The sequence below is a fragment of the Anolis carolinensis genome, chromosome 5 (genome assembly GCF_035594765.1).
Source record: "Anolis carolinensis isolate JA03-04 chromosome 5, rAnoCar3.1.pri, whole genome shotgun sequence".
NCBI lineage: Eukaryota > Metazoa > Chordata > Lepidosauria > Squamata > Dactyloidae > Anolis > Anolis carolinensis.
Window position 1 is genome coordinate 173069764 of NC_085845.1, and position 14160 is coordinate 173083923.

The 14160-nt window shown below is 39.9% G+C and overlaps 1 protein-coding gene across 2 annotated transcripts in view; it reads right to left on the bottom strand.

The window, feature by feature from the left end:
- Positions 1 to 224: 224 nt before the first annotated feature.
- maff (MAF bZIP transcription factor F) overlaps positions 225 to 14160 on the bottom strand; it is a 31904-nt gene continuing 17968 nt past the window's right edge. Inside the window, exons 1-3 of one of the 2 annotated variants that reach the window (XM_003227148.4) lie at positions 9322 to 9937; positions 8006 to 8084; positions 225 to 3067 (exon numbers count right to left, since the gene is read on the bottom strand). In XM_003227148.4, the coding sequence (XP_003227196.2) occupies positions 2654 to 3067; positions 8006 to 8084; positions 9322 to 9401 (573 nt within the window). In that variant the 5' untranslated portion in view covers positions 9402 to 9937 and the 3' untranslated portion in view covers positions 225 to 2653. Of the gene's footprint in view, positions 3068 to 8005; positions 8085 to 9321; positions 9938 to 14160 lie in introns of those variants that run through there. The other variant, XM_008120307.3, reaches the window with a different exon arrangement.

A 14160-nucleotide genomic window follows, 5' to 3' on the forward strand; every position in this document is an offset into this window, starting at 1 on the left:
TTTTAAATCAAAAGGACTAATATTTATCATTAGCTGGATCATGCTTCAGCATTTTTTTCAAGTTAATTTTTTCATGTCTTCCCATTTCTGCAATTGAGACAGAGCTGCAGTCAGCAGCAGCAAGTTAATCCCTTTCTCTGGAAAATTCCTCATATTGGCTTATAGATAATTTAGCTTTGCACATCCCACTGGCCTGAAAAGAGTACAAGAAAAGGACCAACCACTTGTTTTCAGCTTTTCCATTTTGGAAAAAAAATCTGGCTTTATTTGTAAAGTCTACAAAATACAGAGGAGTCTTGCAGGACACTTACTGTAAGTCAGAAAATAAATAAGTACTTTTTTTCTTGCTCTATAGAAGATAAAATGTGATTTGCATATATAAAATATAAAGTACGGCTCTGTACCAACATCCTGGCCGTGCCACAAGGCGGAATGGCATAAAGGACGTGAAAATAACTTATATTCGTGCAATAAATAAGTCACAGGGTAGGAACAAGGAGAAACAAGGGTGGGAAATGCAAAGGGGTGGAACCCTCCCCCATAAGAATCATCAAAGAGTAGGAGAGGGAGGAGGGACGGACGGATGGACGGACAGACAACACTGGTTTAAAAGCTGATTCCATCCCAGGGGTGGTTGTCATGGTAAGCTGCAGGATGGGTGAACCCAACCATATGTCTAAAAAAATTAGAGGGTTAATCATTTGTCACTTGAAGAAGTCACTGTGGCACATGCCTGGAAGTGACTGCCCACAAATACTCACTGGTTCATATGTTAGCACAAACATGTAAGAGCAGAAGGTATCTCCAAGACCCATCTATAATTACAGTCTATCCTCCCTCCTTCCTATTTGTTCAGGGGCAACCTGCACACAAGCCATTCCTGACACAGTTGCTGCAACCTCTTAATATTATTAAATAATTGTGTGTGCCAATCTCCCTCAGCAGATGTTCTTTCTTTCCTCATGATCCCTGCTGGGACTAAAATCGTAAACACAATTTCAAACCTGATGGCAGATGGAACATAATTTTTAACATCAGAAAGAATCTATTTTCACATATGTTGATCTAAGTTAATTAACACTTTCTCACTGGACTGATTTTTTTTTATTGGATGACAGTTGAGGAATATACCTCACAACCTCTGAAGATGCCTGCCATAGATGTGGGCAAAACGTCAGGAGAAAATCCTTCTGGAACATGGCCATACAGCCCGGAAAACTCACAACAACCCAGTGATTCCATTGCCATATACTCAGCACGAATACTGTAAAACTGCATCAAGACGACCACAGCTACTGCTCATCCCACAAACTAACCATATTAGAACTGAAAAGGCTTCCATAAGATTTCAGACACAATCCTGCTGCCCTTTCTCTCTCCACCAGTCTCACTTGCTTGATCCAACATTGTCCGGCCTCTCCTCTCCACTATACTTTCTCCACATTCTTTTCCCTCTTTAGAAAACTGCTCCCATTCCATGCCAAAGAACTTGCAACCTCAGCTTAAGAACACTGTTAAAAATAAAAGTGTACACAAACTAAGATGATGTATGCACGCTTCTGAAGACAACAATTGTCCCTTCCAATTACGGTGTTGTGCAGTGTTTTATCATTGTCATCAGACAGGATGATGGCAACTGTCTTCTGGTCTTGGCACGCACCTCCATGACCCTCCCTTTCCTCTCACCACCCTTATGACCACATAGCAATAATTCCCTTTCTCACCTCTTCCTACAACTAAGTTCCTCTTTTCTTTTGTTGCTCACGCATCAACAGCTCAGCATGGCTGGAGTTTGCTCATGCAAACAGTTTATATGAAGGTAAAATACAAGCTGGATCATAGAATCATAGAGTTGGAAGAGAACTCACGGGCCATCCAGTCCAACCCCCTGTCAAGAAGCAGGATCAATTTGAAGGTCAATCTAGTCCAGTATTCAGTTCACACATAAGTCAAGCCAGTTGCGTATTGGAAGCCTAACATCAGGACAGGAGCATCAGAGAGGTCAAACAACTCCACTTCCACATAGAAGAAATAATAGATTTCTGAGCCGAGGCGAGCAGAGTTATTCAAAAAATAAGGAAAGCTGAGCCTGCAACATTGGCACATATTGGGCTGTGTCACAGCAGGACCACCAGGGAAATTGAGCTAGTTTCTGTTGACCTCTTAGAAGGATAGTATATCCCCAGCTCCTGTTGACTCCTGCATCCCTTTTGCTTCCTCACAGAGACATTCTTTCCCTTTCACTACCCTTGCAACTAAGAGTCCTCTCGAAGCACATCCTATTATATTAATTTAACTTAAAGTGTGCTGAAGGAGCAAGAGAATAAACCCTGACAAACATAACATGGAAGATAGACATAGTCTTTTTTTGTGAGGAGGGGGAGGACAAAAAAACTGGCCACTGCATTCCAATCAACAGGTAACATTAACAGGTTAAATTACACAATTCAGACACCACTTTCCCACCCTCTTCCATGAACATGGTGGGCAGAGGGGGAAGTTAAATATCCAGGAATTTTGTCTTCAAGTCGATTCTGTCTCCTTCCGACGGCAGAAGAGAGGGGGAGGGAACCAGTGCATCTACAGCCGTTCTAGGTGAGAGCTGGGCAGAGGCATGGCAACAGGACTCAGTTCGCGACTTGGCTTGTAGACACTAGGAGTATGTGGCCTGGTTGGAGCCGGATTTGACAATAGTAATGACGCTGGCAGTAGCCACCTTGGCGGTAGCGCCGTGAGCGGTGACGGTGCGGGCAAAGCCCTGCAGCGCCTCGTACTTGCCACGGAGGGCATCCAGCTCCAGGCGCATGGCGGCGTTCTCACGCGCTAGCTTATCGACTTCCCTTTCCAACTCGGTCTTCTGCTTCTGCAGCTCTTCCTTCTGACACACCCGCTTGACCCGGCAGCTGGCTGCATAGCCTCGGTTCTTCAGCGTGCGCCGGCGTTGCTTCAACCGCGCCACCTCCTCCTTGGACAGGCCTCGCAGGTGGTGGTTGAGCTCCCGCACTGACAAACCCATTAGCTCTTCGTCGGAGAGGTGCGGCGTGTTCTCTCCCATCTCCCGTTTGATCTAGTTAAGGGAAGAAGCAGAGAGTGTGAGCACTGCATGAAGGAAGAGCTTGGGGAGAATGCATGAAAAGGAAAACAACCCCTAGAAAGTAGCTCAGGAAAAAAGAGTCCAAGGGAAAGACTGAACAAATCTGGCAATCATTTTGCACCAAAGAACCCCAATTCTGTGACAAACACATGGCTTATAAAATGCATACATTACACTAGTTGTCGATTATGTCTTACAATTAGTTAGATATTTAACAGTGTCCAAAAACTGAATAATTTAGGCTTCCAAAAATAGTTGATGTATGCATTAAATAGATTTGAAGGGCTAGATCCATACTAAAGCTGACATCTTACATTAACTTCCCTAGGAGTAAACCAAAATGCACCTAATATATGAGCAGGTATGTATAGGACTTCACAGTTCTAATGGAAATTTGCTGTTAATGTAGACCTCACTAACTCATCCAATTTACTTTAATGGGACTCAAATGGGATTAATTTTTTAAGATTAATTATTTAAATCAATTTAAATTAACCTAGAATGAAATCATTAAAAATAAAATGAATATACTGTATCGGGTTTTTTTTCCATGTCAGGAGCGACTTGAGAAACTGCAAGTCGCTTCTGGTGTAAGAGAATTGGCCGTCTGCAAGGACGTTGCCCAGGGGATGCCTGGATGTTTTACTGTCCTGTGGTAGGCTTCTCTCATGTCCCTGCATAGGAAGCTGGAGCTGACGGACAGGAGCTCACCCCACTCTCCATATTCGAACTGCTGACCTTTTGGCCAGCAGTCCTACCAGCACAAGGATTTAACCCATTGCGCCACTGGGGGTAATATAGGTAATAGAAGGTTGTTCTTTGACTTCCTAACAAAACAACATACTTTTTTTTGGTAATAAAGAAAAATTGTTGAAGGACAAAGTATGAAAATTATCATGTCCCAGTATCTACCCTTTACATGTTCTTCCCATGTTCTTTTCCACAAACAAGTGTAATAGGAAAAACAGTACTATGTATATGTGATAAGCACCAGGTTATATTTGCAGTCCACCTCATTTCTTCCCCAAGCGCTTCATTTCTTTCCTGTATCTCTTTGCACCATTCTTCATTGATATTGTTCTGCAATGGTCACTTATACAAATTCAGATATTCATTAAGGCAAAAACTTGGCTGGCATCTTGTCAATACGTTGTGAGACAATAAGTCTGCTTTACAACTCACTTTTTAGTCACTGTGTAGGTTGGAAGTTTGTTCAGAACACTTAAATGCCAATCTATCAATACCATGATCCATTTAATAAACTGTGCCGGATCCTCCCAACACAACACAGTCATTCCCAGTTTGCTGGAGAATGTAGCGATCAGTGGTGATATGCTGAGTTGTTTTCCTCTGGCTGGACAGGCTTCCAGTGCTTGATGTTGTACATCCAGCTACAGAAAAACGGCAAGACACACCCTGCTCATTCTTCCTTCTCGGACAACCTGGACATGGTAGGCCATACAGCTTACAAGCTGAGAAACCTAGCTATGGGGTGTAACTATGTGAGATACAGCTTTCTCAATGCAGAATCTGATATAATAGAGATTAATTTCATTTTGAATTCCAAAATGTAAAGGGAATCTTTTTTTGACCCTGTTTGAAAAAAGAAGCCAAAGCAGGACTGAAATATTTGGCACACTTTAACTAAAGACAAAAACAGTTGGACTTGGAAAACGAACTTATAAGGCCTAAGACCAACTGTTAGTCCCAAGTAGGGCAGAGCCATAGAATCGATGGAAACTTGGTAAGTCAGCATCTATATAAGTTCCTTTCATTCAGTGGTTTTATTCTAGTTCAGACTAAGAATTGGATTTAGGCTGTTGGTTTCAACTTCTAGAATCTCCCAGCTGGTATGAGGAATGGCTATGTTGGTTAGGGTTTTTGGGGTTCTGTAGTCAAAAATATAATTTTTTAAGCTCATAAAACAGAAGAGAACCAGTCTAATATTATATGTACAACATATCACATCACCTTTTGACATCACTGATGAACCCTGCTCTTCCCAAATTATCATTACTATCACACCCTGTCTTTTAGAATAACTCCTAAACAGGTGGCTTACAAGAACGTTAAAAATAAATAACGTAATATAATAGGAGTAAAAAAAGAATAACCAAATACTATAAAAGCACAGCTAAAAGCTGTCTTAAATCACACTAGTATAGACCATAAGCTACATAGAGGTCCCTTCTGAATATTTTTTTTTCAAAGAGCACCTTTGGTTTGTCCAGGGAACAGTGGACTGTAATCTGGCTGTCATTTCAAAGAAAGGTCCTATTTCTGATATTCATCAAACAAGTTTGCTCAGAGAGAGACCATAAAAGAAGCGAGAATGAAAAGACTGAAAACTCAGTAAAATCATATGGGGTTAAGTAGCCCTTTAAGTTATTTAATCTCATGCTCTCTGCTAGACTAGATAGTCATTTGTTTTCCATTGTGTCAGGGACTAATGTCACATTTGAGTCACATGATATTTACATCACGTTCAGGAAACCTGGTGTAAAGTGGCATTTCAAAAGTCAAAATAAGTATTTTAGGATGGAGCCTGGAAGCAAACCTGTAATCCCTGTAACTATGTGTGAAAGGTGTTACTGTATCCGATCACACTGATCCTATTAACATTATAGTTCTTGCATTTCAATAAACATTTCTGAATTGTCTTTAAGGGAAAAATCACACTGAATATGCACTTTCCCTCTCTGATTCCAGCTATTTCAGAATGAAAAGGAACTCCTTTGCACCCCTACCCAGCATAGGTGCAGATATAAGGGAGGCAAAATGAAGACATTGCTTCCCCAAGAAGGATTCAGCCCTTCCAATGAAATTTTACTTCAGCCCCCAAATTTCTAGTATTGCAGTACAGTAGAGTCTCACTAATCCAAGCCTCGCTTATCCAAGCCTCTGGATAATCCAAGCCATTTTTGTAGTCAATGTTTTCAATATATCATGATATTTTGGTGCTAAATTCGTAAATACAGTAATTACATCATAACATTACTGCATATTGAACTACCTTTTCTGTCCAATTTGTTGTATAACAGGATGTTTTGGTGCTTAATTTGTAAAATCATAACCTAATTTGATGTTTAATAGGCTTTTCCTTAATCCCTCCTTATTATCCAAGTTATTCGCTTATCCAAGCTTCTGCCGGCCCGTTTAGCTTGGATAAGTGAGACTCTACTGTAATTAAAAACTTCAAGGAAAGCAGAGAAACATCCTTCCTCTTTTGGCTCCAGTCTGGCTAGAGTTTTGGGGGGATTTTTCGCAGACAACGCCTCTATTTTCAAACTTTTTTTTTTGCAACCATGAGGATTAAAAACTTTCTTTTCTCAAAAAAAATATTTTCTAGGACTTTCAAATGTTCACAGTTCTTCCAGTGAAGCAGTAATTGGAAAGTATCAAAGCCATACAAGCATGCTTTTGTATTCTGAAAATAAGGGAGTGGCAAAAGAAAAGGTGAACCGTAACACAGGCAGGAAGAACAGTTGTGAAATAAGAAATGGAGGGAGCAGAGAACGAGGAAGCGATAGCACAGGGCAGAGGGAAATATGAAAGTCTGAGAGAAAGTACAAGAATAAGATAGGACGTGATAACAAAAAAGCCGAGGATGAAATACTAGGTATATTTTGTGGGGTAAACATATAATTTGTCCTTCACATTCACTGGGGTTAAGGGTACAAGTCTTCTGTAAAAGTGAAAAAACACAAATAAAAATTATTTGTGTGTTCGATAACACACAAATAAAAATGCTATTTTTTAATCTGAGGGAACACCCCCCTCTAAAGATATCTAGGTTCTGCTGGACGTTAAACATATAGTCTCACTGGAGGACCTAGAAATTCATAGAGGGAACATTTAACAAAATCTACGAAGGATCAGATCTTCAAAAGCCAGCTCCGCAAATGTTGAGGGATGACTGTACTTTGTTCATAGGTCTGAATTATTCCAAATGAGATTTCTAAGGGGGAATCTACACTCTAGAACAGTGGTTCCCAACCTTTTTTTGACCAGGGACCACTCTCCAACATTAGTACTTAAAGGGTTACAAATCAGTTTTTGGTCAACTTTAGGTTCAGTTAGGTTACTTGGGGTGCCGATTCAGAAAATTGCATTGAATAGACCACCACCAGCTCTGATACAGAACATATGCCATCCAGTAGTCGCTATCTGCTCACATATATTTAATAATCTAGAGCTGATATGGTCTATCCAATGCAATTTTCTGAATCAGCACCCAAATAATCCCAGGAACAGGACTAAAAATGAAGACACCAAGGTGCCCCCGCTTCCAGGTGCTACATGGAACGCCTCTGCTCATGGGGAGGGAGGAGAAGCAGCAGTCAGGAGGCTTGTTGTCACGCCTTTATGGATAGTCAGCCTCAGCCCTCCCAGCATCCCCGTTGCCTCAGCACTATAAGAGGATTTCATAAGACCAGTCACTCTCATTGCAATGGTGTAGTAACAGTGAGGCTACAGACCATATTTTAGTTTATTTGAGGACCACTGGTGGTCCATGGACCACAGGCTGGGAACTACTGTTCTAGAATAAATGCAGTTTGACACTACTTTAACTGCCATGGCTCAAAGGAGCTGTAGTCTTACAAGGTCTTTAGCCTTCTTCAACCAAGGTAACTGGTGCCTCACCAAACTATGAATCCCAGGATTCATAGAATGCAGCTATGTCACTTGAGATGGCTTCAACCTGCATTCAATGTAGATGTACCCTGACCCTTCTAGAAACATGATCCTGTCTTAATTGTGACCAACTTATCTCACCAGTGCGCAAGTTTAGCTCACGTTTATGCCAGAGATGAAAAGCTCTCCTGGAAGAACCTTTATCTTGGTCCCACTCTGATGACCATGGAACAACCACTGGACAAAGCTAGTTCTTCAGGGCTGACTAGCTCTTACCTTTAGGGCTTTGCTTGACAAACTGTCAGCTGACATATTTGCCTCGTGCTCCTGCTGGTGTCCAGGAAAGAGCCTGTAACTGGGCAGGACAAAACAAAAAAACAAAGACCAGTGATCAGTATTCACCCCTTAGCATATCTGTATTCTCTGGGGGAAAGGGGACATTTTTCCACACAAAATGCATCTGCTCCTATTACCCTGTCTGTTCCTTCCTGTCCCATTCTGCACAAGCCATCCCACCAAACAGAAAAATGCAAAGAAAACCATCCTTGTGTGGGTGGAGATGTTCTTTACTGTTCCACAACCCTTTGGTCCAACTGAGCAAGAGAGATACCGGGTCAGTGACCCAACATCGGAACGAGTCACGCTTTTTGATTTGTTTGGCTTTTAGCAAACTCTCATTTTTTAAAAATTTTCCCCCAACATATGATACAGCAAGAGTTTGTGGTCTCTTCTACAAGTTCAACTACCTGCCCACCCGGAAAAAAAGCTTAGAGACAAACACTATTCATCTCCCCCATTACTATCTCCCTGCTGGACATGCCCTACAGCTACCGGAAACTGCACAAGGGCAAACATTTCCTGAGAGCAAGGAAACCAGAACAGTGTGGAGCCAGCTATAGCGGGTGTGCCTTTGAAATGCCACATTAAAAAAAGAGACCAGGGAGAGAAGAAAAGCAGTTTTTATAAGTTCAAAAAGAGAAATAAAGGGTGCATCCAGACTGGCTGCAAAGTCCCAGATTCTATTCCTGCCCTTTCCAATTTTACTCTGGTATAAAATTAACCAACTTACAGAGTTGGACTTAAAAGCCTTTGATTGTACTACAAAACATTCTGGGATAAACAAAACTTGCATGGTTCTCCAAAATAAAATCAGAAAGAACAGGAACACAATCTGGGACTTTTTGATCTTTTCATGTGCTCTCACACGACCAGGAAAATTTGGTGTTCAATAAGGCAGAACTCTTTCACATCCCCTCACAAGGCAACTGGAGACCTTGGAAATGTTATTGCAAAATATGAGACATTAATTACTTAAAAGATAACTTGGTGCTTACTACCCTGGAGTAGCATACAACATTATTGATAGTCCAGGGTCACTGATCCATTCCTTTCCAGGTATTTAATAACCCTTTCAAATCCATAAAATGAAAAAACAATTTCCAATATTATTCTCCAGTAACTTTTAAAATCAAATCACAAGTAAGCACAAACTGATCTACAAAAATTAACCACTGATGTTATTATTCATCCTGTTATTTCTGAAAGTAACATCATTACAGCCCTTTGTTAGCTCAAAAAAAGTAATGGATTACAAGCGCTGCAGTACTCCTAAGGCATTGCTTCCAAACGCTGGGTAGAAATGCACAACTGCTAATACAGATATCTTCTCCATTAGGCCTTTGACGTAGCTCTGTCCTCAGTCAGATATCTGTGGAATTTGGGAGTCAGCTGATTTACTGAAGGACAGGATTCTTTCATTTATTTCCGCTGCTAGAAGCCCTGGCAGGCCTCAGTGACATCCAAATATACTAATATAGAATGGTATGCTGCCATAGGGTTTTGAGCAGTTACAGTATTACCCAATATCCACAGGGGATATGTTTCAATACTCTCATGGATATCTATTGTTGTTGTTGTTGTTTTAGTTTCCACAAAGGAGACTAAAACCGAGGATAATATTTTGACTACACTTGCCAAAAAGTAGCACTGGAAGACTTAGGCAGGCGCACGAACACTTCTGGTGGAAATATATTTTGGGGAAATGGATAAGAGAAACCATTGATATAGAGTCCACAGATATGGGGGTCATATGTACCATATTCCAATAGGTCCAGCATTAGCCATTTATTTTACCTAAAGCACCCCCTCTTATTATTCAGGGGCTTAGAAATCAACATTATTTTAATTGTATACAATATTCCTTACTTAGAATCACTCTGGGACATATGAGAAATTAAAGATGGAAAGTGGACCACCATCATGTAAACTTGCTAAAGCCTGCTGATAGAAAAGGATGCTCATCAGACACTGCCCAGAATGTCTCTAAACCTGGGGCTGACACTGTGCCCATATCATTAAATACAACACACAAGGTTTGTGCAGGGAAACAGGACCTATACAACAGCATCACAGAATGGTCTAGATCTCTGCAGTTAACCCCAACAGATTTCCATTTTGGGATCCAACCCAAGATACTTGGCTTTCAACGACCTGGTGCTCTCAAGATGTGTTGAGCTGCTAGTGCCATCAGTCCTTACTCACAGGATGAATAATGATGGATCCTAAGGATTCAAGTCTAAAACTTTTAGATCAGAGCTTTCCAAATTGTGTCATGACACGCTAGTGTGTCGGCTACAATGTGTAGGTGTGGTGCATGGACATAATGAGAAACCTTAGAGTCTATGTGAAAATAAACAATAATTATATATTTTTAAAATATTAATGAAAGGTTTTGAAATATGTTGTGCCCCCCAAAATTTTGTTTTTCGCAATTTATGTATCTATCCATCTCTCTTATAAGGAATTGCTTAAATTTCTGGTTTGCTAGTAAACCTGAATTACTGTGTCACAAAATGATGTGTGTCTAAAAATTGTATCACCCACATGAAATGTTTGGAAAGTTCTGCTTTAGACTAGACCAGGTTAAGAAAGAAGTGTAGAGGACTGGAAAACTTAATTGTTATAATGTATTTTAATGATGTATTTTTATAGTTCTAATTGATTATATGTACTGTTTTTGTTTTATTATTATGTTCTTGGCATTAAATGTTGCCAACTGTTGTAAGCCGCCCTGAGTCCCCCCGGGTGAGAAGGGCGGGGTATAAATGCTGGAAATAAATAGATAAATAAATTAATCATCAACCCAGTCATTGCCCATAAAAAAGGAAAGTCTTAAGCTGCTGTATATTAGGGAACCTCACCATGACATTATACTAAATTTATATTATACTGAATGTCTGTCCAGGACATTCCATGTCCGTTGATTTCAGCATGAAGGTCAAGGAGGGGAATCTTCAGTTCTCCAAATGTTGGTGAACTCCTGCTATGTCTCAACATTGGTTAAATTGCATACTGCTGATGGGAACTGGAGACCACCTTATAAAGATCCACAGAAGTCCCAAATCCTGGTATTGGGTTTTGGCAGGGCCCTTGCCTTTTCCTCAATGCAACAAGTCTCAAGGCTTCAAGACTATGCCAGAATCCAGTTGTACCTTTTGTGTAGAAAAATGATGGCAGACATTGGCCTGGTCGTATAAGCAGTGGCAAGGATAAGTATTCTATAAATATAAACTGTAATCTATAAAGGCATGCAAACTGTTTCCTCACCCTATTGTGTGCAAATGTTGCACTTTGATTGGAGAGAAGGATTCAAATCTTTATGTTGATCTGGGTAAAGATTACGCTAATTCAGTACTTCACAGAACTGCTGTGTGGGTAAATGGGCAAATACTTTGAAAAAGGACAGGCTATAATGTAATAAAACAGCCTAAATTCAATTTCCCGTTCCAAGTAAAGTAGTTCCACTGAATCAGTTGCTAGTGATAAATAAACACATAAATCCTACTGCGTGAACTGGTTGTGAGTCCAGGGACTTACAATTTGATTTAGGGCAATATAATATGAGACTGGAGACAAACACAAATGTCAGATCCATGGGGCAGGTCACCTTTTATTAACAACTTGCCCTTAAAAATTATTGTCATGCATTTCGAGGCTATGGGAACAAAGTGAGTTAGATACATAAAGATAACTCTATGTAACACGATTTTTGTTCCTGGGTTATAAATGTCATTTCCTAATTGGTTCTATCATAAAAATATGGGGAAAGTTTACTAAACTGCATAAACTTTGCTTTTGAGAGACAACCTGCAGTACATTTTGCTATAGTTTTTCAAATAATGTATCTCATCGAGTCTCAACCAATTCAACAGAGTTTGTGGGAGCCACAAAAACGTTTAATTACACTATGTAACAAAATTTGAACACTTTTCTGTTCCTGGTTTGAAAGTGTTATCCTGTTTAATTGTGCAGTACTTACTTTGAAAGTAGTTGTTATACTTCAGAAACTTTGTTCCCGTTTATCCTAGTGCTCAAGGAGCCCAGTCCCCATAGAAACAGAAAGGCATCAGAAATTAATTATTACAAGAATGTGTGATGCTCAGTTTCCATTTCTATCCAAAGTGGGATTTTGGGTACAATTTAGTTACTGCTTACATCGATACTTTTGTGACTAGTTTCAGCTGTTCTGTTGTTTCCCTCTATTGTAACCCTTTTCTCCTTATTAGGGTTTATGGAATTGTAATGTGACTTTATTGTGGGCATTTTATTGTATTATATTGGTAACTGTTGTGGTTTGTAAGCTATTCCAGGAGAATTTTTTCGCTTTGAAATGCAGCCTAGAAACCCTTTAAATAACTACTTATTTTATTCTGAGTGTGGAATGGGGAGAGTTGGAAACAGGAAAGCACACACTACATAAGAATAGCTTCAGTGGTAGTGATTGTTATGAGAAATTTAGCTCTTTGATATTATCTGAAAAGGCAAGCGAGGCTAAGATTCACATTTTATACATTCACAGAATCTCCAAGTGGATGCATAGATTACATCAATTTACATAGGAAACCTGGGACATATGTGGCCATGCAACATCAAAGTAAACTCAAGACACAAAAACAGAAACTATGTGAGCTTGCAACTATTTGCTTTTGCCTGAACCAACTGAAAAGGGTAAGATTTGCCCTTGTTCTCCTCTCTCATAGTCATGAGTTAATTGCAAACAAACTATTTCTGTGTTTTGAACTCAGTTTGAGGCAATAGAAATAAGCTGAGGACAAAGAAGAAAACAGGAGGAGAAACTCGGACATTTAAAAAGTATTTGAAAAAGTGGGATGGGAAAAGATTAATAGGGACCATCCCAGCTGAATCAGGACAGTTGGGGGAGTATGGGAATAAACACAGAAAATTAGATATTGTTAAGACTAAATTCACTGTGAGACCAGAGTGTTATTTTGATGGGAATAATGGACAACCATTTAGAAAGAAAAATTGAAAGATTGCTGCAATATATGACAACTGCTGCAAGAGCTGTAATTGCTCTGAGATGGAAGGAAGGAACATGGACAATTTGACTAGGTTGCTCAAGGAGAAATCTTTGACTAAATTTAAGAAAGACTGTGACTTGTTCATTACCTTTTAACAACAACAAAGAGGACATTTGTCAACTATAGGATTCATGAATTAGTAGAGTGTTTGCCAAAAATGGAAGTGTGACTGTGTAATATTATTTAAAGAGACTAGGCTAGTGAGAGATAAAACCATCAAATAGAGAGTGAAATGTTTGTAGATATTGGTACGCGCGCGCGCGCGTGTGTGTGTTGCTTTTCTGTGCATATGTGTGTTTTGTTTTTGTCTTTCTGCTTTGTTATTTGTAACAGTCACTTAATTGGAGCCTTGTTGTAATAGATAATAGGCAGTTGTGTCGTTCTTAGTTTTATATATGAAAATAAATCACTTGTGTGTTTTATTTTGGGTTTTTTCCTTGAATTATAATAAAAAAGAAACTGAAGATTATGTATGGAGTTCTCGAAAACCCAGTTTGAGGTTAGAGAGAGATGGAAAAATATAAAGTAGACAAATCATCCATCTGAACACGTGGAAGAACCCTGTTCTCACTATCAGAGAGATGTATACTCTGCTAAAAATGGAAAAGGCTTTACGAGGGGGAAAATGTTCTTATAGTCTGTTTGTTATGCTCACATTGAGACATGCCTAGACAGGAGACTGGGGACAAATGCAACTTAGATGGGCACAGGTCCAAGACTGAGAGAAACAACCGGTTGTTGTATCGTAGAGAACAAACACAGCAACTTACACGAGAAAGGGAACGGTACAGGGCCAACTTAGAGAGGGTGGCCACCACCTTGCTTTCACAGTTTCTATGAATGAATGCTAGTTAAAGGCTTAGCCAGGCAACAAGTGCAATTCAACAATTTCTGCCCAGCAAAACTGCAATATTTTGTTTTTGCTCCATTTGCCAAAGCTGACTCAGTCACCATTTTCAACCTGGAGGGCAGCTGGGTTTCAGTGGGAGGATGAACAGTACCTGTCTGCATAGTCAGATGACATTTGAGAGGAGAGGCATATGCGAACTA